Below are 27,222 nucleotides of genomic sequence, written 5' to 3'. Positions count from 1 at the left end.
TTTAATTTATTTGTTGACAATCATTTATATGCTATCAGCTGTTTCCATTTTTTTCCTCCCAAGGACCCCATAGCCACTTAAGAGAACCTTTGAAATTTATTGACAGATTTCCTAAATTTCTCTCTTTAAGACCATTTTTATATAATTTTGTTTTTTAGCATCTTATTTATTATTAGTCTGAGATTTCTTCCTCCACCCCTACTACTACCAGTCCCTGATACTTTCCCTCCCACTATAAATCTTACTTTCTCCTCCACAGTCTCCAACATTCCTTTCTTCTTTTTGCTCCTACTACTTGTGTTCCTCCTGCTTACGAACAGCATCTCCTCCAACCCTTTAGCAACACATTCCCACAAAAAGGATTCCTAGGAACTATAGGGAAATAGATTAAATCCTGATAGGTGATTAAGAGACAGGAAGATACTCAGGGCAACAATATTCTGAGAGACTTATAATAGGGTCTAGATTGTTCACCTAACCACCTCTTTCAAGAAAAAGGAGATCTACTTAAATACAAATACTATTCAGTTTTCTCTGTAACACTACAGATTATCTACAGTCCTAACATCTCCCACTCCGCCTCCATTCTTGAGAACATCCTGATGCTCTACAGGAAAGATATTGCCTAGACTTATCTTTTCTGTTGAATGACATGATTATTAACAAATAAATCACAAAGTTTAGAAGATCCCAGGAAAGCCCCACACCTGTTCTTACCTGGCTATGCAAAGAGTCAGTATCATCTCCTGAGATATTTGTCGGTTTCTCAGCATTCCTCCTTTCAGTCTGTACCTTAGCATCTTGCCTCCCAAGGTTCTGGTCGGCCATGCTGGTTCCCACTTCTACCTGTTCACACACTCCTTTCATGGTTTGTGTTGCTACTGAAACAACGGTTGGGGCCCAAAAGGAATACTCTGTTGTCTGAACTTCTTTATTATTTGTGTTGGGCCTAATGTTTTCCCCTCTAGTTTCTGGGCTTGTAGTCAAGACTTTACTATGTTTGTCCTGATTGGTTTTTGACTCTTCCTCTTGATCTCCTGCCACATCCATCTCCACAGTATCTTCTTTTGGACTGGATGGCACTTGTGTGACTGTCTGTTGTGTGGTTGGGGAAACAGAGGCCTCGATGTGAGAAGTGTGCTTGATAGGCTGTTCTTGACAGGGCCAGGGGCTAGGGTCTTCCTCCATTTTTTCATCTTCTACTTCTTGAGTGCTTGGGAAATTGAATAAATCTCCCCTGGAAACCAACCACACAGAAAGATCATATAAGTTAACTAATCTATTGAATTAAGATCCAAAAGACAAGTCTCCTTTAATTATGACAAGTGTTCCACACACCCCCTTCCATTCCTGTGGTATTACTACTACAGCATGAGCACACACCATGTCCCATTCACTGCAACGTGAGACTAAAATATATAAAGTAGGCCCAGTAAACCCGAGTTCCAGTATTTCCACCAAATAAGAAAATGTGAGAGTGCCCAGACTACTTCCACCATGTGAAATGCAGGTTGTAGCAACATTATGATTGTTGTTACTGTTAATTTTGTTTATGAAGTTCTATATCATGACTTTAAGTAGCTGCTCCTGTGAAATAAGAATGATGAGTTCACAATTAATCCAACATAATACTATTTTTGCAAAATGTTTTCCATTTTTATCTATGAACTCAATACTACTGGCAAACGAAAAACAAAAAAACAGAAATGAATTTCTTAACAGTCAACAACAGAAACTTATTTTTCAAAAGAAATATATCAAAGCATGAATTTTATGCACAAATTAATATTTCTAATACTTTTAGGAATCTCATTTCATTTCCTACAAGTTTGCTTTGGGCTCACACTTCATAAGCAAATAAGGATATTTTTGGTTTTCCTTTTATTAGCTGCCCTTATGTGTTATTGGGATAAAATAGATAAAGGTCACAAAGGACAAGCAATCATAGATTGCTATAGGCAAGACTGAATGGAATATCACAAATCCATTAGAATATTTATTAGTTAATTAGAGGTATTTATTATTGTAAAATGCTTCTATTTTTGCAGTGCTAGTCAAACCCAATGTTTATTTTTGGGATAGGGACCCAATTTTAAAAGCTTTAAGTTATAGCTAAGCTTCCAGTTTTGACAGTTATAGTGGTCAAATCAAAAAGCATTTCTTAAGAGCCTAATATACACTATATGTTAAACTCTGAGGCTATAAAGAAAGGCAAGAGAAGTCCCTGTTATAATTAAGGGTTTCACATTCTGATAGAGATTTGTAAAATAACTATGTACAGTCAATATATGTGTGTATATATGTATATGTGTGTGTATCTATATCTTTCTATATATCTATATCTATAGGCTAAATTGAAATACAGATCAATTTATGGTGGTCCAATAGCTACAGTGTTGCACTTAAGAGTCAGGAAAGATCTGAGTCTGAATCCTGCCTCAGCCATTTACAAGCTATGTGGCCCTAGACAAATCGCCTAATCTGTCTAACCTCAGTTTCCTCATCTGCAAAATGGTAATAACTTACTTCATGAGGTTATAATGAGAATTAAATGAGATAACATGTAAAGAGCTTTGTAAACCTTAAAGTACTATATAAATGGTGGTGGTGTTAGCAGCAGTAGCAGCAGCAGCAGTAATAGTAGTAGTAAAGCTAAAACTAACCACCTTTGGATAACTTAGCTCATCAAAGGCTGCAAAGATGCTATTTTTATCACTCATATAACAATAAAACTCTAAATAAAATCTTCTTTGTCCACAGTACATTCATCATAACAGATTAATACCAAAAGTCCTGGACCAACAGGACAAGTATAACTAATGCAAAACTGTGATATATACGACTGATACAAAAATGTATAGGTTATCGAAAAGAAACATAAGGTAAAGATAGCAGCAGATGGTAAATAGCTATCTCTGCATAAATATTCAAGGCTGCATTAAAGAACAAAGGATTCACTATCATTAAATCCCCATCTATATGGGAACACCTGTTAAATTGGAGATAAGATAGCTGATAGACACCTGGATAATGAGCAAATTATTTAGTCAATTAAATGTGAAAACTTTTATGACTTTGTCTTTTAGGTTTCTATACAAGAAGCCCATGGTTCAGCTATTAACATTTAAATTAGGTACTATTACTATAAGGGCTTTAAAATCACAAATATTTAAAAACAAAAATGTTCCTAAGAATTCTTTATTAAAGTTAAAGTAGGGGCTGAACAATGGAAATAAATTCTCAGATAGTATCCTGGAAATAATGAAGAATGCTAGTTAAATTAACTATATAGGGGGCAGCTGGGTAGCTCAGTGGATGAGAGCCAGGCCTAGAGACAGGAGGTCCTAGGTTCAAATCTGGCCTGATACTTCCCAGCTATGTGACCCTGGGCAAGTCACTTGACCCCCATTGCCTACCCTTACCACTCTTCTGCCTTGGAGCCAATACACAGTCTTGGCTCCAAGACAGAAGGTAAGGGTTTAAAAAAAAAAAACTATATATACTTCACAAAATTAGCAGAGTAAGTTTTTGTTTTAATTATCTGGGATATTTTAGGTAAAAGTATTTTGGAGCTAAAATTATCCAGAACTGCTAGAAATTGAATTTTGTGAATATAGACAGATCAGATATAGATTGGTTTTACACTGTTCCTTCTAAATATGAACTTCATCTGCTTAATTTCAGCAAATAATAACAAAGAATACAAAATAACCAAATTCCAATGAGAAAATTAAGTTTTATCTTTTTCTTAATACTGTTTGGTATTAGTAAAATATGAAAAAGAAACGAGCATTTTTTTTAGGTTTTAAATCTAAATATGTTGTAAAGATGGTAGAATTCAAGAAATATATAGCTTTTTGGGATGTTTATCATTAAAGCAGAATATGTGCCAACTTCCTTTCTGTATTTTCAAGTAAAACTGGATTATAACATCTAACTACACAGTTGAAAAGATGGCCTATTTTTTTTATTTCTTTGTATTCTTCATAGTGGCTAGCATAGGACCTTACACACAATAATACTCAGTAAATATCTATTGATATGATCAAAACTAAAAACAGTGGAAAATGCAATTTCAAAACTTGCATTCATGAGATAAAATGCCATGAATAGAAAATCTTTTTCAGTGGTTCAGTTAGCAGTTTCTTTCACAGAGAGGTATTTGCTAAAGAGTATTTAACATTATTATACTATTCCCTTTGAGGAGCTTGGGTACATAGTGTCAAGAAAGGAGAAGCATAAAGATCTGAGTCTACATTATATTACTATTAGTTTTTTCTTGCTCTCATCCTCTACATCTATTGACTTCAATGATAGATGACAATTTAACTCATCTCCTGATAGTATTAAAGATGTCTGAATTTGTTTTTTGAGAGCGAGTGAATGGTCAACAATTATGCAAACAAATTATTTTCTTGACTTCCCTAGAAGGCAGAAGAAAATGAGGACATCAGTTTTAATTATTTCTGGCAGCAGTAAAAAGCCAGGAGACTTGAAAAGACAAGAAATAAGTTATTAGGCATGTTTGGGCAATGTGATATTTAGAAACAAGTAAACAATTAACCACTGAACACCAAGTTGTAATATTTGAACTGTAGAGATGGAGGCAATAATCATTAAAAACCAGGTACTAAGTTCTTAATGTCAAATGAAGATCTTTGTCTAATACATTAGAAGTATTTTGATTGAGATCCAAGATATACTATTCCAATGATGGTCTTTCAGTGTCTACTCTAGGTCTTAGCTATTTTGGAGAATTGCTACTTTGTATGGTAGAATGTATATTTTTATATAATATACCTTCTCATTAATTTGCTGAGATGAAATAGAAGAATTCATATAGATTGTTCTGCTAGCATCCTAAATCATTAGGCTAGCAATTTAAATGATAAGTCTGTTATGTTCAAAGGTAATTTTGGTAAGCTACTGAATCAGAGGTATGTGTAAATGGTTCATCTAACACATGTCCAATATCACTCTCATTCTGTCAATTCACTCATTTAGGTGGGACTTGACATACTGGAAATTATTTTTAGATATCTGTACAACTTAGATAAAATTCCTTTGGGACACTCAGTCCCCATTCAACTCTCAATTTCTCTAATATCAAAAGAATTTTTGGTGACATACAAAATCCTTAAGTCACAAAATGCTTGTTGCCAAAATAAACATTACAAAAATATGCCTAACTTATGGAGTTTTTTCCTTTTTTAAACAAAGACTTTGCATGATAGAGCTTGAAGCTACAATTCTTCACATAGCTGTAATGGCATCTCACCTGGAATGCTGCAATCAGGTTTCAGTGCTTCAGTATTGGGGGTGGGGGGAAGTCAGTAAGACCAAGCAAGCACCAAGTGATAATATAAATAAGATACCATGTCTCTTACTTTTATGACATTTTCTCTAAGATATGAGAAGAGGTTCATATACATTAATACATTAATGCATTAAACTTCACAATATTCTGATCTTACAGATTGGAAAACTAAAACACATAAGGATTAATGAATTCATGCAAGATTCTAAAAGTAAATTAGTCCTGTGATTATTAAAAGTAAATATGCTCTTTAAAAGCTTTATAGTTTAGTCATGTAACTATACTGAAAGGAAAACTGTTTTGCTGCCTTTATTATTTATTGATCATGAACCAATTGATCACATGTAATTCTTGAGATAAGTAACTGCAATTATAATTTTTAGAATTACACTGTGTATATCAATTATAATTACAGAATATTAGCCACAGTATTAGAAAGGATATAGTTTGGATTATTAGAATATTATAGCAACTATATATATATAAAGAGTTTCTGTTGGAGGAATAAAAACTTCAGGTCTGTGTAGTTATCTAGGGAAGCTGAAATCATGCAGAAAGAGTTGGGTTCATTGGGAACAGTGAGTTAGCTAATGAGATCATAAGAAAACAACCTTGGCATGTTCAGGTGTTATTTGGTCCTTTGAAGATTTGTGCCAATTATATTGCTCCCCAGAGTATTATGGCCAAGAAAGGTTATTTTGACCTACGTAGTATGATAGTTCTGAAGGATTAAAGTTAATCTTAACTCTGTACTTTATAGCAAATACTACAAATACTTGTTAACAAACACCATTACATGTTTCTTATCATCCTATGTACCTCCTACTGTATTAATGACTTATGCCAATTAAATGTCAAAAATCTATGAAAAACACTGTTGTATACCTATATGAGGTCCTCACCATAGGCCAAGCATGATGGGACCTCCAGCTTTAATTTATCACAATTAAAGTTTGGATCTTCAGCTCAGAATTATGACCCAGATATTTCTTGATTTCTCATAGTTCAGCGACCTGATGGGACTGAGGAGTAGACTCAGGATTCTGAGAACCTTTGAAAAAAAAATTCCACAGGGATGCTGTGGAGCTTTTTTTTTAATGGGACTCTGTTTTTTGACTCATCATCATTAAAGATCCCAGCTGCTCCAACCTAAAGTCAGCCCCATCTCTTAAGGCGTGACTTTTTAGTGAGCTGTGTTGTGTTAAATCTTATCTTGTTGGTGTATATTATTACTAATACTCTGTTCTCTAGGACTTTTAGTGAGTCATGTGCAGAAGACAAGAAAAAGAGGCCCCACGTGGGGTTGTATATTCATTGGAATTGGGTAGAAATTTATAGGTAGGTGCTTTCTATTCCTTCTCAGACGAGAATACTTGTGTAGGAGTTCTGCTGGACTCTTAACTAAGTGTGTTAAGTCTGTGTTTGTTATTCATGAGCTCCAGAAGTGATTCGCCTTTAAGGAAACTTTAAAGTTGCTCATTTGATAAAACTGCCTACGTACCTCAAAAGAAATCTGTAAATTTCACATTGTTCTTAAGTAAACTAGCTATTCAAAAGAATTGACTTTTCTTAAGAAAAAAATTGAGTTAGGGACTTAAAGTTGATAATATAGAAATTAGAGTCAAATTTTGATAACAATGGGCTATATATGTATATATTTATATGTATTTTAATAACCTTCAAAAATTTTAAAAGAATAAGCTAGCTTTATGATGCAGTACTGCTGTAAATATACTGTATATAAACTTATAAATAAGTGTCTTAAAGAGCAGGAAGAAAGCCTTAAAGAAATCTAGCCTACTGAACTGAAAGGCTTGTGATAACTTCTTAAGAGAGGAAACAACCATTTTAGTCAAAAACTTCACTTAAAGTAGTTCCGTCATGAAGGAGAGCTAAGAACCTGAGCAGAATTATTTGAAATACCTTCCCCACATGCGCTACAATAACCCCTCAGTTCTATCATTTTATTCAACTTCTATATTCCAAATGGCAGAGCCCCTTTTAACAGGAAAATTCCGTTTTTAAGCCTAAGCCAAAGAAATAATCCTCTATAAATATTCCCTAACAAAGAAATAAGGGTGATAAAATTGCATGAGATCATCAAGTTGTGTGTTTATCCAAAAGAACCTGCTTTTGCCAAAATTTGCTACTTTTTTTCTATATGTCTATACTTTTGATCTATACTTCATGTTTTCCCTTAAAAGGAACTCAGAGAGAGTAATGACAGAAGAAAGTAATAGCAGTGGCAGCGATAGCTTTTAACAAGTAAGAGGAAATTAAGGGAATACTCTAATTTACTTTATTTTTTGTGTGCTTGGTACCAGCATGATTTATTTTATCTGTCTTATTCATTAGTCCTAGCATCTGTTTTGGTCTGATCAGCCAAAACAGAAATATTTAATACTAATAATGGATATAATATCTAAATGTCCTCTTTCTCATATTTTGTTTTGAAGTAACACCTTAATTCTTAATTGTGCTAAACTTAGAAAATTTTTAGGTTCTGAATATGTAATCATAATTCAGTATTTACAATTTGTCTATCAAATTTTATAGGATTAGAGATGTGTGTATTGTAATTGTAGAAGTTTCAATAATCTCGTGTTTTGTAATGATCATAGATTTGATAAATGTTAGTATGGTATACTTGTAAAATTATTATTTTAAAAGGTTTTACTTCTCATTTTTATTATAAAAATGTTCTAACTTATGACAAAGGATTAACTGGATGCTATTTGACCTACCTAATTTGATATTGGCATCAAAGGTAAAAAAATGTTCTTCTAAAAGAATAATTACTATTGTGATAAACGAAACTTTATTTTGAATATTTAAGCAATTCATAATAAGAGAATTATGAAAGGCTAAGTGAAACGCAAATTCTATCAACATAGTGTTAACTGCAATAATTAAAAATTTGATATTGTGAAACATCTCATTAATGGCTTTAACCTTAAACAAAGTGAATTAAGGTTTGAGTTTTCAAAGTAATACCCAAATTAGTCACATGTTTAAAAAAAAACCTCATGAGAGGTAATGTTTAAAATGTTATTTTAAAATTTAGACTGAAATGTTTGTATACCATAGAGCATCAAAGGCAGCTAAATCATTATATCAAGCCAATAATTGAAATATGATACTGAGAGAAGAGAATGTTGATTTGATTTTAAAATAATGTAAGCTAACATTATTATTGATCATATATTCTGTATTGATCAGTTGTATTCTGTATCCTGATAAAACAATATCTGTCCCAAGTTACACATATAAAGACTAGACCCTTGTGTAATGAAATTATAATCAACACATCACTGAATGCATTCAGAGTGTGTTGCACACACAGGGGGTGGGGGGAGGGGGAGTTATAGGTTTATACATACAAGCTATATACAGGATAAATATAGGTTCCCCAGAGTATCATGGCCAAGAAAGATTATTTTGACCTAAATAGTATGATGGTTTTGAAGGATTAACTAAAATCTTGTACTGAACTTTTGACTTTGTATCAAATGTTTCAAACCCTTGTTACCAAACAATTTCATGTTTTTTTACCATCCTATCTATATACCTTCTATAGTGTTAATGACTTACGTCAATCAACTGTCAAAAAACTATAAAACACCAGCTGTGTGACCCTGGGCAAGTCACTTGACCCCCATTGCCCACCCTTACTACTCTTCCACCTATGAGAAAATACACCGAAGTACAAGGGTTTAAAAAAAAACAACAACAACTATAAAACATACTGTTGTACATCTATATGAGTTCATCACCATAGGCTGAGCATGGAGAGACTTCAAGCTTTAATTTACCACAACTAAAGTTTGGATCTTCAGCTCAGAATCATGACCTAGAGATTTCTTTATTTCTAACAATATTCACCTAAATCTTCAATGTCTAGGAATTCTTAAGGATGACTCAAAGAAGCTGTTAAAGGTAATGAAGACATCTAGGTTCAAATAATACGATAAAAAAAATTTTCTGCTCATTAAGCATTAAGCTCTGGTCCTAAAGTATATACTTTATTGTGTTCCTATATCCTTAGGCATAAAGTCATGAGTTACTAACTTTCTAGTACTGCTAATATTTGTGATAATATGTCTAATTTGTGACACCTCTCTATTGCTGTTGACACCACAATCCAGATGTCATCCTCAACTTCTCACACTCATACTCAACACAACAAGGTCCCAGCCTTAGATAACTCCCATCTTCCTTCTCTTCTGCTTCTATACCTGGGCTGCTGAACAAATGTGGAGAAAAATCACATTTGCAACCATTTTAGATGGGTCCATTACAAATTTATGCTATATAACTTCAACTGGGACCTGACCGATGTTAAGTAATCATCCTTCTTCAAACCCACCATGGTCTCCCCTTCCCCCCCATGCTTTAAGTGGAGAAATCTGCCTCCAACTTTACAGAAAAAAGTTGAAGTCACAGAAATCCCTCTTCCTTATTATCTCCTATCACTGAGAAACCTTCTATCGCTATCTCCTCCTTCACCCCAATCTCATATCACAAGGTGGCCTTACTCCTTATCATGATTAAACAAATACTCAATCAAGTATAACATTCTCTTTCAAAGGACTGCCTTCTCTCAGTCTACTGGCTTCTTCTCTACTCCCTAAAAAAAAAAGCCTCATCTTAGGGGAAAAAAAAAAAAAAACCCTTCCACTTGATTCTTCTATCATTGCTAACTTGTTAACTATTGTTCTATAAAACTCTTTTGCCCTTTAAAGCTAACCTCCCTAAAAAGGCCATATCCAAAGGTACCTTTACTTTCTCTCCCCACCAACTCTTCTTCCCTTGTAATAATGTAGTAATAATTCCCTTGTAATAATGTAATATTGTAATAATGTAGCTTCTGACCTCATCACTTCACAAAACTCCTCTCTCTAAAGTTACAATCAATTGCTTTATTGCCAAAGCCAATGGCCTTTTCTCACTCTCATTCCCACTGAACTTTCAGCAGCCTTTACTGTTGGTCACTCTCCTTGATACTTTCTTCTCTATGGGTTTTTTTTTTGTTTTGTTTTTGTTTTTTTTAAACCCTTGTACTTCGGTGTATTATCTCATAGGTGGAAGATTGGTAAGGGTGGGCAATGGGGGTCAAGTGACTTGCCCAGGGTCACACAGCTGGGAAGTGGCTGAGGCCAGCTTTGAACCTAGGACCTCCTGTCTCTAGGCCTGGCTCTCACTCCACTGAGCTACCCAGCTGCCCCTCTCTATGGGTTTTTGAGACACCATTCTCCCATGCTTCTCTTCCTACCTATATGACTACTTCTCTATCTCTTGCTGTATCCTCTTCTAGAACAAACTCTCTGACTGGAGATGTCCCATAGAGTTCCATCTTGGGCCCTCTTCTCTCTCTCTCTACAACTTCATCTGGTGATCAAATTACCTCTTATTAACATTTCTATGCCAATGGTTCTTGAATCTACCTTTCCTGCTCTAACTTCTTTGCTGAGCTCTCATCTTGCATACTCAGCAGCCTTTCAGCTATCTCCAACTGGATGTTCAACAGACATCTTAAACTAAACTCATCCAAAATTAAAGTCATTATCTTTCCCCTAAACATTCCCTCACTCCTAACTTTTCTTATGATCAAAGGCAACATCATCTTCCTAATCATTGAGGTATGCAACCTAATAGCAGTCATCCTGGATTCCTCACTCTCTCACACACATAGCCCCCAATAATCAATCTGTTCCCAAGGCCTGTCAATTTCACCTTTGAAACATCTCTCCATTATATCCCCCACTCTCCTCTGACACTACTATCACACTGGTGCAGGCCCTCATCACTCCATGCCAAATTATTGATTCTCAAGTCTCTCCCTATTCTCTCCATTCAGCCATTAAAGTGATTTCCAAAAGTGCAGGTCTGATCGAGTCTCACACTCATAGACACACGTGCACACCCTCCCTTACTCAATAAACGCCAGTGGCTACCTACTGTTTCCAGGATCAAAGACAAAATCTTCTAAGTATTCAAAGCACTTCTTAACCTAGCTCCTCTCGATCTTTCCAATTTTCTGACACTGTCATGTAGTATCATGTACTCTTCAATTCAGTGACACATCCTCCTTACTGTTCCACAAACAAGGCATTCCATCTCTTGAATCTGGGTATTTTCTCTGGTTGTCTCTTACAACTGAGATGTTCTCCTTCTTCCTGTCCACCTAATGGTTTCTTTGGCATCCTCTGAATCTCAGTTAAAAGCTCATCTTCCCCAAATAACTCCTCTTAACTCCAATGCCTTCCCTCTCTGATTGATCTATTTATCCTGTATATAGCTGGTATGTATAAATTTGCTTTGCTTGTTGTCTCCATTAGATCATGAGCTCCTTGAGGGCACAAACTATCTTTTGTTTTTCTTTGTATCCTTGGCACTTAGCACAGTGCCTGCCACTTAATTCATGTTTATTGACTTACTGAAACATATTCAATCCATTGCCAATACTATTATTTTACACTATTGCAATAGCCTACTAGTTAGCAACCCTGCCACAAGTTTTTCCCCTTCTAGGCTATCTTCTACTCAGCTGATCTTCCTCTTAAAAAATTTTTTTAAAATATTTTTCCATGTTTACATGATTCATTTTCTTTCCCTCCTTTCTTCTCTACCCCCTCCCAGAGCCAACAAACAATTCCACTGGGTTTAGCCAAAAGTTTATCACTTGATACCTATTTCTATATCATTCACTTTTGTAATAGAACAATCTTTTAAAACCAAACCCCCAAATCATGTACTCAGATAAACAAGTGATAAGTCATATGTTTTTCTTCTGCATTTCTACTCCCATAGTTCTTTCTCTTGATATAGATAGCATTCTTTCTCATAAATCCCTCAAGTCTGTCCTAGATCACTGTATTGCTACTAGTAGCAAAGTCCGTTACATACAATCATTCCACAATGTTTCATTTTCTGTGTACAATGTTCTCTTGGTTCTGCTCATTTCACTCTGCATCAGTTCATGGAGGTTCTTCCAGTTCATATAGAAATCAGGCATTTTATCATTTCTTACAACATAATGGTATTCCATCACCATCATATACCATAATTTATTTAGCCATTTCCCAACCGAGGGACACCCTGCCATTTTCCAATTTTTGGCCACCACACAGATTGAGGCTATGAATATTTTTGTACAACCCCTTTTCAGTATCTCTTTAGGGCACAAACCCAGTAGTGGTATTCCAGCTAATCTTCCTAAAAGACAAGGCTGACTATATCAATTCCCTACTCATATTCTAGTAGCTCCTTATTGCTACCTTCAGAATGAAACATAAAATCCTGTTTAGTTTTTAAAGCTCTTTACAACCCAGATCCTTCTTTTTTCTCTTTTTAAAACTCTTACCTTAGTACATATTGATACTTGACATCAATTCTGAAAAAGAAGAGCAGCAAAAGCTAGGTAATAGGGGCTAAGTGAATTGTGTAGGGTCACAGAGCTAGAAGTATCTGCAGCCAGACTTCAATCCAGGACCTCCAGTCTCCAGAACCAGCTCTCTATGTACAATGCTACCTAGCTGTCCCTTTATAGTCTTCTCACAATGATTTTTCTCCATATACTCTAGAATCCTGTGACATGTATTCTTGCTTTTCCTCAAATGAAACATATTATCTCAATTCTATGCCTTTTCAATAGCTTTCTTTACTTGTGTGAAAGAGAATTCTTTGTTCTCTTTTCTGAGTTTACACTTGTAAAAGGAAATTCTTTATTTCCTGTGTCTATTTTAACACTTTAGTTAAGCTAACTTAAGTACCCCTACTTAGATTGTGAATAGAGGATTAACTCTCCTTTGTCTACTTTTGAATTGAATCAACAAAAGATTGAATACCCTACTTAGTACTAGGTAAGAAGCTAGCACATATTTAGAGAACTCACAAGTCTCTTATTTAGAGAGCTCCACCCTTTTAACTCAGTCCCAAACTTGTGAATCCTATAATCAGAGTCTAAACCCTCAGAAACTCAATCAGCAAGGAATCTGTGAACACTTTTGATGAGTATTCACCCCTCCAGAAGGTGAGAACTGGTTCCCACAAGCACTGCCCCCTGAGTAGTGCTAGACTATTTGGAAACTGTGATTGACCCCTGTGATGAGAGACAAGGACAAAAAAAAAAAAAAAATCACCATAAAAACCATGAATCCTTCGGCTTGAGTCAGTCTTGTGGAGAAAGTCTCCTGACTGGAAAGTGTCTTCAAGGGAGCTTCTCTGGAGACAGCCTGGATCATGGGCTTGGAGCTAGGTTTCAACTTGGACTCTTGACTCCTGGACTACTTAGTGGGGTGAGTGAAAGGCTGGCTCCTTTCCTAGTTTCTGGAGAGACTAGCTTCCATTTTGGAGGAGGCTGCATGGTTACTCACTACCGGCCTTCCTGGTTGAGAGTTAGTTAATCTCTGCCTGGATTAAGATAGGATAACCTCTCTAACCCCCTCACATTTCTCTTCTTTATTGTTTCGTCTCTACTTGTAAATAAATTTCTGGCTCGAGGTATAATAAATATTGGCGACCATATAATTTCGTAAAATTTTTGTCCAACCATTAAATTTAACCTTTACATTTTCCCTGGAATGTTCTCATTTCTAACTTCTATCTATTGGCTTTCCTTCAAGGCTCCACTCAAGTCCCATCATCTGCAAGAGGACTTTCCTACTCTCTTTCTCCCAGTCCCCTCTCCCATACTTAGTGCCTTCCCACCAAGATCCATTTGAACTGTGTGTGTATATATATACAAACATAAGTATTATGTTATATACACGGTTGTTTTCATGCTATCTTCTCCTGTACAATGTGAACTCTTTTTTGTGGGCAGGAATTGTGTTTCTGTCCTTCTTTATAATCCCCAAAATTAGGAGAGTGCTCAATACATATTAAGTAATTAATAAATGCTTATTAATAATGATGATTTAAACTGTAGTTTCTTTTTGGGAAAAAAACTACATTGATTTCATTTTCCAGGCTTAAAAATTGAGTTTTCCAGTGATAGTTAGACAAAGATGTAAATTATAAACTTGTGAATTTTTAGTAATAACTAGAACTACACTCTGAATCCTATAAGAATGGACAGTTTTTCAAAGCAATTAGTCCTGCCACCAATTAGAGACATGTAAAAAGAGATGGAGACAGATGCAGGGTGACAGAATGTTTCTGAAGGATAAGAAACAAATCCCAATAAAACCAAATGTACTATTTTGAGTAATAAGATTCTAGGAAGTTTTCCTACTTGAAACCAAAGGATTCGGAACATACACATCTCTGAAGAAACTATAAAACAAAACAAAACAAAACAAATTAAAGGAGTTACAAGCAATGAAAGCACATTCATCTGAATGCTCATATGGCAGCTCCAATTTTAGTACCCAAACATTCAAGAATATAGCACCCAAATGAATTCCTGAATTCCTGAATTTCTGAGGAAGATGGCCTGAAAAGATATGTTGAATGCTCACCTAATTATCTGAGTTTTCACGACCTAAGTAACTGGATACTTATCTCTACAAACAAAAGCACTGAGTAAGAAAGAGGATACAATAACTAACTGAATTAGGCATATATTTAAGTACTTATTTGGGCAAGATTTCACGAGGGGATACTAAGACAAGACATTTTTCATGAACTGAGTGCTTAAAATCTGATAGGAGAGATGAGACATGCCCAAATAATTTTAATAAAAACAAAATGTGTTAAGTGTTATAGTAGAGGTTTAGGCAAAATATTAGAGGAAATAAGAAGACTTCATAGAAAAGATGGAATCTGAACTTGGCTCCTAAAAATGGGTTAAACTGTGATAGGTGGAGATGGGGGAAAGGGAGAAAGAATAGCATGAAAAAAGGTAGGAAGTGGAGGAAAGACATGACATGTTCAAGAAACTTCAATTAGTCCAGCTTGACTTCAATATAAGATGAAGGAAAACAATAGTGATAAACTGGAGAACAAAAAGTTATGGACTTCTAATGCTATAAGAATCAGTTTGGATCTTGTTGAGCCATAAAAGATTTTTGAATAAGAGAATAACACAATCAAAACAATGGCTTGAGATAAATCTGACATCGATGTGCAAGATGGGTTAGATGAGATTAAGGAAAGGTAGTTGGGTATTATAATAGTTCACAGTCACATAACAAAGAGGCTCTTCATTGAGAATGAAAAAAGAAATGATACAGAGGTGGGTTTTAGAATCAATACTCTGTATTGATGCTAAGGCAAGAGTGGTAAGGACTACAAAATAGGGGTTAAGTGACTTGCCCAGGGTCACATAGCTAGAAAGTATCTAAGGTCAAATTTGGACCCCAAATCTCCATCTCCAGGTAGGGCTCTCTATCCACTGAGCCTACCTAGCTGCTCTGACCCTTAGTTATTTTTCAGGCGATCTGATATCTAGCCATGTCTTCCCCATCTTAAATCTATGAAGTTGATTTTTTTTTAACCCAAGAGTAAGATTTGACATTTTGTCCTATTAAATTTCCTCTAATGTTTTTAGATCTTGACAATTCTTCAATGTAGCGCTACCAATTTTCTATCTTCTATGAATCATGAATATGTGTGGCAACATTTTTCAATCCTCATTTCCTCTGATATCTTTGCTGCATCTGACACTGATGATTATCTTCATATCCTAGATTACATTTTCATTTCTGGGATTTCAATTCACTGCTTTCTCCTGGTTCCCCTCCTACTTCTTTCAACACTTCTTAGTATTTGTGGCTTATTCAGCAGCCATGCTAACTATGAGTATACCCCAACCTTCTACACAGGGCTCTGTTCTTTTTACCTATTTGGTCTCCCCAATTCAAATCTACTCCCATGCCAGTGCATCTACCACATAGCTGCCAAAATGACTTCTCTAAAGTACAGGTCTGATCATATTACCTTACATCATCCCTTACCTTACTCAACAAATTTCAATGGCTTCTTCTATTGTCTCAAGAAAAAAAATACAACTTTCTACTTGATATTTAAATATCTTCACAATCTGGTCCCTTTCTAAACTTTCTCAACTTCTTATACAATCCCTCCTCACATTCTATAATCTAGTCATACCAACTTATTCAATGTTCTGCACATAAGACGCTCAATCTCCCACTTCTCTGCCTTTGCACTGGCTTTATCCCATATCTGTTATGTATTCCCTCCTAACTTTTGTCTCTTGGAATATCTGGTTTCCTTCAAAACTCAATTCAAGCTCTCTGTTCTTCATGGGGGAGGTAGAAACCCTGATCTTTCCAGGTGCTTATGTACCTTCTCCCCAAATTATATTATATCCATTTTGTATATATTCTTTCTCTACTAGTATGTGAACATACTGTCTCCCAAATTGAATGAAAACTCCAGACCAAATACCCAGACCTAGATGTAGTCATTTGTCACCAGATATCTGGTTCATGATTCCAGTCTTGCTCCTTCCTCCCAGTGTACTTCCAATCCCCAACCAACAAATACTACCTACACTTGGACTCAATGACAACATGAACTTCAGAGGACTAAAAATAATACATGCTACATACATCTTAACATACAGGTGATGAACTAAAGATACAAAATGAGACATATTTCCAGGCTCAGACAATGTGTACATTTTCTCTGCTTGACTATGCTCACTTGTTATGAATGGGCAGGTGGGGAACAAGAGAAGAGTGGTTACAAAGATGTGTCCCCAAAAGAAGAAGAAAGCATCAATTATGCAGGAGGAGAGAAGAAAAAGTTCATCAACACAGTTTTGAATTAATGTTTTAAATTTATTTTATGCTTTTTTAAAAACATGTATATAATATACCAAAAAAGAGATTAAAACTAGGTTATTGCAATATCATCAAAGCCACATTCAGAGGAAGAACTACAGGAGAGGAAACACAGAAGAAAAACAACTGCTTGAACACTTGGGTTGACGAGGACATGATTGGGGATGTAAACTAGAAACTACCACACCAATGCAACTATCAATAATATGTAAATAAGTCTTGACTGATGATACATGTTGAAACGAGTGGAAATGCATGTTGGCTATGAGGGGAGGGGTTTGAGAGGTGAAGGGGAAAGTAAAAACATGAATCATGTAACCATGGGAAATTTTTCTAAAAATAAAAAAAATTCTATTAAAAAATATCATCAAAGACAAAAAATGAGGAAGTTTCAAGAGGAGGAGTTATTTTCGGTTTTGTTTTTTTTGGAGAGTGGGGGGGGGGCAGAATATTATCTGAAGATATGGATTAGAAAGTCATTGGTCTTTTGGTGGAACTATGAATTGGTACAGTCAATACAGAAAACAATTTGAAACTATGCCCGATAATTTACTAAGCTGGGAACACTCTTTGATCCAGTAATACCACTAAATAAGCCTATGTACAAAATTATTTTTGCTGCTCTTTTTTGTAGCAGCAAAGAACTGGAAACTAAGGGGATGTCTATAAATTGAAGAATGGCTTTAACAAATTATAATATATGAATATAATGGAACCCTATTAATTCCATTAAGAAAATGAAAAAGGAAATGATTTCAAAAAAAGCTGATAAGACTTGAATGAGCTGGTATAGACTGAAGTGAACAATATTAGGTAAACATTTTATATTATAACATTATAGAAGAAACAAGTTTAAAAGTCTTAAGAACTCTATCAATATAATAATCAACCATCATTCCAAAGAACCAATGTTAAAAAATGCTACCTTCTTCAAAACAGAGAAGTATTGGATAAAACATGCTGAATAGGACACACATTTTTGTATATGGGAATTTGTTTTGCTTGTCTATAGATTTGTTACAAGTGTTTTATTTTTCCTTTTTCCCCCAGTGGAGAGAAGGGGGAGTGGAGATAAAAATGCTTGTTAATTTTTTAAAAGGCTTTTTTTTTTGAGTCAGTAATGACTTTTGAGTGGTAAAGGCTGAAGTAAGACTGAAAGGAGTAGAAGAGCAGCAATGATAGAACTGGTAAAAATCAGACTACAGAAGTTAAGAAATGAGTAATTATTAAATCAAATGAAGGCATGGTCAGGAAGAGAAAGGAGCAGGTACAACCATCCTTTTCAAGGTTGATGGTAAAATGAAGGTTATAAGATGGGATAACAGTTCAAGGGAGTAGTAAGATTAAGGGAAGAGTTTTAAATTAGGGGAGTTTTTAATATGCTTATGGACTGAGGGGAAGAAGTCAATGGAGAGAAAAAGATCAAAAATGCAAAGGAGAAAAGGGAAAATTGATAGAACAAGACTCAGAGAAGGAAAGAAGGATGCTTCTTAAGAAACTCTAAGGGAGAGGGGGAAGGAAATACTAGCTTTCTAGGGTAACTTGCTCTAGAGTTCTTGTCCCATCTGAAGTCTGTGCCCATTCCTATTGCCCAACATCATTGACTCATATCCTAACTTATTTCTTTCCCTCTCAAGATCCTAGGGTTAAACCATAAAAAGCTATTATGGTAACAGGAGTATTCAAGACATAAACCACCCTAGGGAGAAGAGAATGACTTCAAAGTTACAAAGCATTCCCCAATCTGGCTCGCTCTCCTAGCCTGTTTCAAAAACCTTCCCCTCTTTTTCCCCCATTCTCATTCCTACAGGAAGTGGATATTTACTTATTAAAAATAATATTTAATTTTTTAAGCAAATTCAAAAAAGCAAAAGAGCCTAATTATAAGGGTTGGCAGCCAAGATGGATAAAAGGAAGGCTAATGGTCATCTGTGACAGCTAGCAAGACAGAGTCTAAAGGCCAGACAGATTAACAATAGAATAATAGTTTTCAATATAGGAAGTTTATCTTCTTGGGTAAGCAGAAGACCCTCTGGAGAGTATGGGCATGAAATAAATGGCCAGAATTATTAGATATGTTCAAGTGCAACTCCCATATAAATATTGCCATCCTTTTTGATGAGAATGAAATCCAAGTCAAAAAAAGCAACTCACTAACACAGAGAGCCATTTTAATATACAATGAATACACTGTGGTGATTATATAGTATAATATAGGCAAACCAGAACAAATTAAAGTTAGTGTCTTTCAAATCTTGAGAGAGGCAACACTTGCACTACCAACAGACATAGGTTGATGACACGGATGAGTTGTGTTACTGCGCTGGTTGCTGTATATGAACTATGAAAGTTTAATGTATAAACAAATAATCTGCAAGTGGAAATTAAAAAGTTCCATAATATTTTAAAAAACTAATGAAGACTGAGTCATAGAACTTTTTGACAGCAAGATTAACAACATACCTTTCCTATACCTATAAAAATGTATGGAAGACTCTCAGCAATTTATTAATCAACAACCAACTAATATTTTTTAATCATCACTACAAACTATTCATTATGTCAGGCAATGAGGATACAAGTACAAAGAATGAAACAATTCCTCCTCACTAGGGAGTATGCCTTTTAAAAAGGAGTATCACAAAAAAGTTTTGGTGTAGTTTCAAGCTATTAAAGTTTAAATGCACCATAAGTTCAAATATCTAAAGTATAAATATGCAGTGAATAAATACAAATATATAAAAATTAAATATAAGGTAGTCTGGGAAAGAGAGTGCAGAAAATGGTGCTTGACCAGCATCTTAAAGAGAAGAACTCACCAAGGTAGGAAAGGAAAGAATGTATTCCAGGCCAGTAAAATGTCCAATGCAAAGACACAGAGATGAGAGATAAAATGTCATGTGGATTATAAAGTACAGGAAGTGGGAAGTGATGTCCACTAAGACTAGAAACCTATATCAGTTGGGACCAGATTGTGAAAGGCTTTAAAAACTAAACCAAACTTTATATTTATTGTTAGAGGTGATAGACTTGAAAAAGCAGGGGGATTAACACAGTCATATCTGCGCTTAAGGAAAATTACTTTGGCATTAGTGTGTAGGATATAGAAGCAAAGAATGACTTGAGCCACAGGGGAGACTACTACAATATTAGGCAAGAGGTAAGGAAGGCCTGAACTAAGGAAATGGCTACATGAGGAGAAAAGAATCAGATTCAAGAGATGTCGTGGCAATAGAAATGGCAGATCTAGCAAACAGTTGAATCTGAGGTAAAAGAGGGTAAGAAAGTCCAGGATAATGCTAAGGTTACCAATTTGGGAGATTAAAAAAATGGTTATGTCTTCAAAAGAAACAGGGAAGTTTGGAAGAAGGCATAGGTTTGGGAAGAAATATACTGAGTTCAGTTTTGGACATGTTGTGTTTGAGATGTCAATGAGACAGCCAGTCTCAAATGCACAATAGATATCTGGTGATATGGGACTGAAACTCAGGGGAAAGACTGGGGCTGGATATGCAGATGATAGTTAAACCCATGGAAGTTGATGATGTTACCAAGAAAAGAATGGAGGGACAAGAAAAGAGGGCCTAGGACAGAATCTTGGGGAACACCCTCAGAGAACATAATCTAGATGATGAGCCAGGAAAGGAGACTGAAGAGTCATCAAAAAGAGTGAAGAATCAGGACAGTTTAGTGTCATGAAAACTCATTGAGAAGACAGTATGTAGGAAAGAAGTCATGGATAAAGACTGAGAAAAGACCATCAGATTTGGCAACTAAGAGATTGTTGGTAACTTTAGAAAGTACAGTTTTGTTTGAGTGATAAAGTCAAAGCCAGATTGCAAAGGGTTAAAGAAAGGAGAGGAAATTGAGGTAGCTAGTATAGACGGCTTTCTCAGGGAATTTCACTAAGAAAGGGGGTAGAGATATAGAATGAAACTTGAGGGATGGTAGAGTCTAATGAAAGCTTTCTGAGGATGTTAGTGTGGAAGATTTGAGCATGTTTTGAAAGCAGTAGAGAAGAAACCAGTTAATAGGGAGAGGTTGAATAGAGAGGAAGATTGAGGATGAAACCTTTTGAGAAGATAGGAGAACACAGAATGGGATCAGATGCAGATTTTTTCAAAGACCATTTTTTAAATAAATAAGATTTGGCCTGGTTGGAATATACCAAAACCAAAGTAAAAAGCTAAACTGGAGGGGCAGCTGGGTAACTCAATGGACTGAGAGTCAGACCTAGAGACAGGAGGTCCTAGGTTCAAAATCGGCCTCAGACACTTCCCAACTGTGTGACCCTGGGCAAGTCACTTGACCCCCATTGCCCACCCTTACCACTCTTCCACCAAGGAGCCAATACACAGAAATTAAGGGTTAAAAAAAAAATGCTAAACTGGAGACCACAAAGAGAGACCAAACAGTTTCTGGAAGCAATCAATTTATGATTTAAAATGGGAGCAAAGATACTATGAAAATAATGCTTACCTGATGAGATTTGATGGGAGATCATGGCCTTTGGCCTCATCACCCTGCTGGACTTCACAGACACGGCTAAACACAGACACTGTCTTCTGAGAACTAAGGATAACAAGGTAAAGCAATAATTCTACATTTGTTTGAGTAGAAGAAATACCTTTCAAGCAATCAACAAACATTTATTAAGTGCCTGTTATGTGTCAGGGATCATGCTATATGTTAGAAATATCTTTCTGGAATTGCAGGGGAACAATCCTTCCTTTACATTTCTTCTCCTGATCAAGGATGCAGCTTTCTTCTATTTCTTATGCAGCATGAGAAAAATCTTCATGAAGAAAATCATTAGCAATAACAATGTGATCAGAGCAATGCCTAGTCCCATATTATCACCATACTTCTGTCCCATTGCAGGTTTTGTCTCTTCCTGGGACTGTGTAATCTCATGAATACACAGAAATAGCAACACTGCTCCATCTGTAGGCAGACAGCAGTGTGATTTCTCTTCCAAATAGAACCTCATGAAAAGTAACATGTACAGAAACAGAAAAAAGAAAAGAAGAGAAAAAGGAGGGAGGAAAGAAGAGGGAAGGGGAGGAGAGGAAGAGAAGAGAGGGGAGAGGGAGAAGAGAGTTGTAAGGAGGAAAGGAGAAGGGAGAGGAGAAAAAAGGCAACTAGGCAATTCAATGGATAGAGAGCCAGGCCTAGAAATAAGAGGTCCTAGATTTAAATCTGACCTCAGACACTTCCTAGCTATGTGATCCTGGGCGAATCCCAATTGCCTAGCCCTTACCACTCTTCTGCCCTGGGACTGATTTCTAAGATGGAAGGTAAAGGTTTAAAAAAAAATAGAGAAAAGGAAAGGAAAGAAAGAAAAGAAGAGAGGGGAGGAGAGGAGTGGAACTAAAGTACTCCTGTGTTAAAGCTATTTTGGAAAAAACCTCCCACAATCTATCTTTTTCTATATAGATCATGAAGTTTATCTGGATTTGTTTTTAAAACAAGATAAACATGTACTAATACTTTAATACCACTATCAATAATACATATCACTATCACTGTACTTCATTCCAATCTCTTACTTTAATGCACTTCCACCCTTGCTTTGCAGGACCTCTTTCTTCCATACTCTAAGAGTCTCCCTAACTTTAGAATGAGATTTAATCTCTTTTCCATCTGCACAAGCAGACTAACAATAAGCAGAATCTGGAATACAATAATGTAAAAACAACAGAATTTTAAAAATGGATTTTTCCCCAATTAGCAAGACTGTGTACTTATAAAAAGTATTTAGCAGAAGACTCAAAAGTCAGGGCAGCTGGGTAGCTCAGTGGATTGAGTCAGGCCTAGAGACGGGAGGTCCTAGGTTCAAATCTGGCCTCAGACACTTCCCAGCTGTGTGACCCTGGGCAAGTCACTTGACCCCCATTGCCCACCCTTACCACTCTTCCACTAAGGAGCCAATACACAGAAGTTAAGGGTTTAAAAAAAAAAAAAAGAAAAAAAAAGTAGCATATAATCCTCACCCTGGAATATGAAGTTCATTTTATAGAAAGGGACATTAAGTCCAGAGAGATGAAAATCTTTTTTTCAGAATATGTAGTAAACAAGTAGATAGAACTAGGATCATATCACAGGACTTAAGCAGTACTTTCAGAATTTAATGTTTTATGATTATAGTCAGTAGCAGATGAGAGACTTTTATACCCTCTCATAGCCACCAGATGGCAAAACTCAACTACTCAGGTCTGAACCTAGAGATATAGTCACCCTCAAGGCATTATAGAAAGAGTAATAACAGCAACAATAACAATAATATACTATACCACCACCACAACAACAATAATGTACCACAACACAGTTTGGGACAGTAATTAGGATGATCTTACATAATGATTAACAACAACAACAACAACAAAAATAATACAATACACAACAGCAGTTAGTTTGGAATACTGAATAGAAATGATCTTATACAATGGCTAATAGTCGAAATCCCCGAGTCCATAAATATAACTATATAAGACCATCCAACTATTTCCTGCCACATATTATAGCCCTACCAAGAGCAAAGAAGCTCAAGATGAGGATTATAATATGATTATTGAAGTAAATTTTTAAAAATTGCTTCTGTCAACATTTTAGACAAGTTAGCAGACAAAAGGTTTTGTCAGAGTGTTAGTGAAAAAAGTTGGGACTTATTAAATTTTTCTTCCTTCAGATCCCTTATTCTAGGCTTCATTTTGATCTTTTTCTACTATTGATAAATCATCTTTTCCTTCGTTAACAGTGGCTCTGTATGAGACTGCTCTGCATAGCAACAAGCTCTGGTTACCTGGCAACAGAATCAGCAACAGCAGTGGATCCATTTTTCCTTTCACCACTTACAGGCTCTGAACAAAAACACAGGCAAGGAGGGAAGGGAGAAAAATAGAGAAAGAAACCAGTTAGTGTCATACCTAAAAAGCTTATCCTTAATTTTTTACTCTTTCTTCTACTCTATAGCAGAAAGAAATAGAAATAGGAATGAAGAACAGGAACAGAAAGGAAAAAAATCATTAACAATGATTTAACACAAGCATTTGCCACACCTTACAATCAATATCCTAACAAAATAATTTACTCTGGTCTAAGTGAGCAAAGCCAAAAATGTTATATGAAATTACGAAGAAGCCTCATTTAATGATGAAAATAAACCCCTATTACTGTTCTAACCTTTCATTTATACATCTTTCTAAATCAGGGGTCCTTACTTAACCTAAGGATTACTCATTTTTTAAAAATTACCTTTATAAAATTAAGTATTTTTAAAATTAACTCTTAATTCAGATTGATAGATAACTGTATTTTAATGTATTGGTTTCCTTTGCAATTTATATATTTTATTTTGTGCATTTTAAATATTATTTTCAGGTGTCCATAAACTTCACCAGACTGCCAAAAGGGTCCACGACACAAAACAGGTTAAAAATCTCAGAGCTAGATGAAGATAAAATAAGTAATTACAATAACAACCGTTCACATTTACATAATATTTAAAAGTTTGAAAAGCACTTTACAAATATTATCTCACTTGATCATCAAAATCAACCTGCACAGATGAGGAAACGGAGGCTCAGAAAGATTGTGTGACTTAGCTAGCATCACCCAACTAGTGTCTGAAATAGGACTGAGATATAGGCCTTCCTAATTTCCTGACTTCAAGTCTAATGGCCTAGCTATCTCATTCTGCCTCTCCATAAGATAAGTCTCATAACTGTTATGGTATTGATGATACCATAAAAATCATCCACATTAAAACTGAAATCTCCAAAGATAATAAGTGAGAGGAACTCCAAAAGTGGTTTGGATAATTCCAAGATGAGCTGGAAAATCTGAGGGGTAGTAAATATTACTTAACAATGCCTTTCCCATTGTTTATATACAAGATACAAATATTCATGGAGTCTGACTTAGCCAGTGTTCCTATGACTGATCTCTAACAGAAGAAACTAAAAGGTAAAAATGTTCCATGTCCTTCTCCAACCCTCCTTAATTCTAGTGCCTGACTTCTGTTAATTATTTCCTTTTTATCCTGTATACAGCTTGCTTTCTATATATTCATTTGTAAATTATCTCCTCCATTAGATCATAAGCTCCTTTAAGAGTAGAGACAATCTTTAGACTCTTTTTGTATCCTGGCACTTAGCACAGTGCCTGGCTCATAGCAGGCACTTAATGTTTATTGAATGGAACAGAATCATAGATTTTGAGACAGAAGGGACCATGGAGATCACCTTAGTCTCACTTCCTCATTTTGTAATTAGGGTAGTAGAAAGCAGAGCCAGGACTCAAGCCAAGGTTCTCTGACTCCAAATCTTCTCTTCCAAATCTTCATTTTGCCCCTGAATTCCAATCCTACACTTAGACTTCAATGAACTGCAGTCAGAATCCCAACACACCAGCTCCTTCACTCAATTAAGTGGAATGATCTTTTCTCTGGTCTCAAAATTTCTGCCTTTCACTTCTATAAAACTTCTCTGGTGAATGAACTCCAACTCAAGGAATGTCCTTCCAAGGGCACAATATAGTATGGAAAGAGCCCTAAAACCCAGAAGTAACTGAACACAGTAAGTAGTACAGTGTTAAAAAAAAAAACAAAACACCAAGAATACTATATACTCACTTAAGGACCCAATTTCTACAAAAACAGATAGAAAAATGGAAAGCAATCTGAAAGAAATTAAAGATTTCACACTACATTCCAAAAATTTGCTCCAAATGAAGAACATAAATGGTCATACTAAAAAAAATTAGAGAAACAGAGAAGATATTTTTACAACTTGGGGGGGGGAGGAAGAATTCTTAACTAAACAAGGACAGAGAAAATCACAAAAGGCAAAATGGATAGTTTTTATTAGCAAAGTCTTTGCACAAACAAAAGCAATATAAGTAGAATCGTAACAAAAAGTTAACTGGGGAAAATCTCTGTAGCAAATTTCTCTGATGTAGTTCATTATCAAGCTTTATAGAGAACTGGTATAAATACATAATATGAGGGCCAGTTCCCAGTAGATAACTGGTCAAATGTTATGAATAAGTAGGTTTCAAATAAAGAAATCTAAGCTACCAACGATCATATGAAATCTCTAATAGTGAGAAAAATGGAACTTAAAATAACTCTGAAGTTCAACTTCACAAACTTCAGGCTGACAAAGATAACAAAAAAAGCAAAATGACAACTGCTGGAAGGGCTATGGAAGAACAGGCATATCATTGATGGAACTGTGAAGTTGTCTTCAAGTCAATCTGGAAAACAATTTGAAATTATACCCAAAAGATAAAAATTATTCATACTCTTTGAGCAAGTATACAGCACTACAAGGCATATACTCCACTGAAGGAGTAAAAGATAAGAGAGAAACAAAACCATATATTTGAAAATATTTATAGCAACACTTTGTACTGTAGTTATGAACTTTCTAGAAATTAAGGAGGCCTTTTAGCAACACTTTGTATTGTAGTTATGAACTTTCTAGAAATTAAGGAGGCCTATCAACTGAGGCCTCCTTTTAAGGAAAAAAGAGAGGACAGATATTTCCTCATCTCCCATCCAATTGCATTGTCTAACTTCTCTATCATTCCTCCAGTAAAATCATCTCTGAGAAGTTTCATCATCTAGCAAAAGCCAATCAATATTGTTACTCACACCTCAACAGTACGCTTTGTCCCAGTGAAGGTTAGAACAGACATCTCATTTCCTACCTGCTGTACTTGTTTTTTTTTAGTTAGTTTTGGACTTTCCAAGGCCTGCCTACTCTGATATATATCATTCATGGTTTCACAAATAATCCTTGTTCTCTTCTTGGTATTGGTAACTAACATTAATTATCTGTTAAGTTCATAATCTAAAAAAAAACAAGAAAAGGCATGAGATTTAGGGGCAGAGGGCCTGGGTTCAAGTCTCAGCTTTGCAATTAATTAGCTGTGTGGCAATCACTTAATCTTTGCAGGCCTCAGTTTCCTTTTCTGTAAAATATGAGCAGGCCAAATAATACCCAAGTTCCCTCTTAGTTTTAAATCCTATAATGCTCTGATTTTGTGGGTACATAGGCTGAGATAGCTTCTTGGGCTCAGAGATTTGCTATGCCCAATCCCTAACCACTTAATATCTTCCTTTTGCCAACTGCCACTATATCCTGGTACCCA

The 27,222-nt window shown here is 35.5% G+C and overlaps 1 protein-coding gene across 1 annotated transcript in view; it reads right to left on the bottom strand.

Moving 5' to 3' along the window:
- Positions 1-27,222, bottom strand: part of TP53BP1 (tumor protein p53 binding protein 1) — a 127,288-nt gene that overhangs the window by 34,303 nt on the left and 65,763 nt on the right. Inside the window, exons 16-18 of the mRNA XM_044660015.1 lie at positions 23,870-23,927; positions 21,547-21,639; positions 718-1,237 (exon numbers count right to left, since the gene is read on the bottom strand). Of these exons, the coding sequence (XP_044515950.1) occupies positions 718-1,237; positions 21,547-21,639; positions 23,870-23,927 (671 nt within the window). The remainder of the gene's footprint in view (positions 1-717; positions 1,238-21,546; positions 21,640-23,869; positions 23,928-27,222) is intronic.

The sequence above is a fragment of the Gracilinanus agilis genome, chromosome 2 (genome assembly GCF_016433145.1).
Source record: "Gracilinanus agilis isolate LMUSP501 chromosome 2, AgileGrace, whole genome shotgun sequence".
Lineage (NCBI taxonomy): Eukaryota > Metazoa > Chordata > Mammalia > Didelphimorphia > Didelphidae > Gracilinanus > Gracilinanus agilis.
Note: the sequence above shows the minus strand (reverse complement) of the source record. Positions and strands in the feature narration are given on the sequence as shown.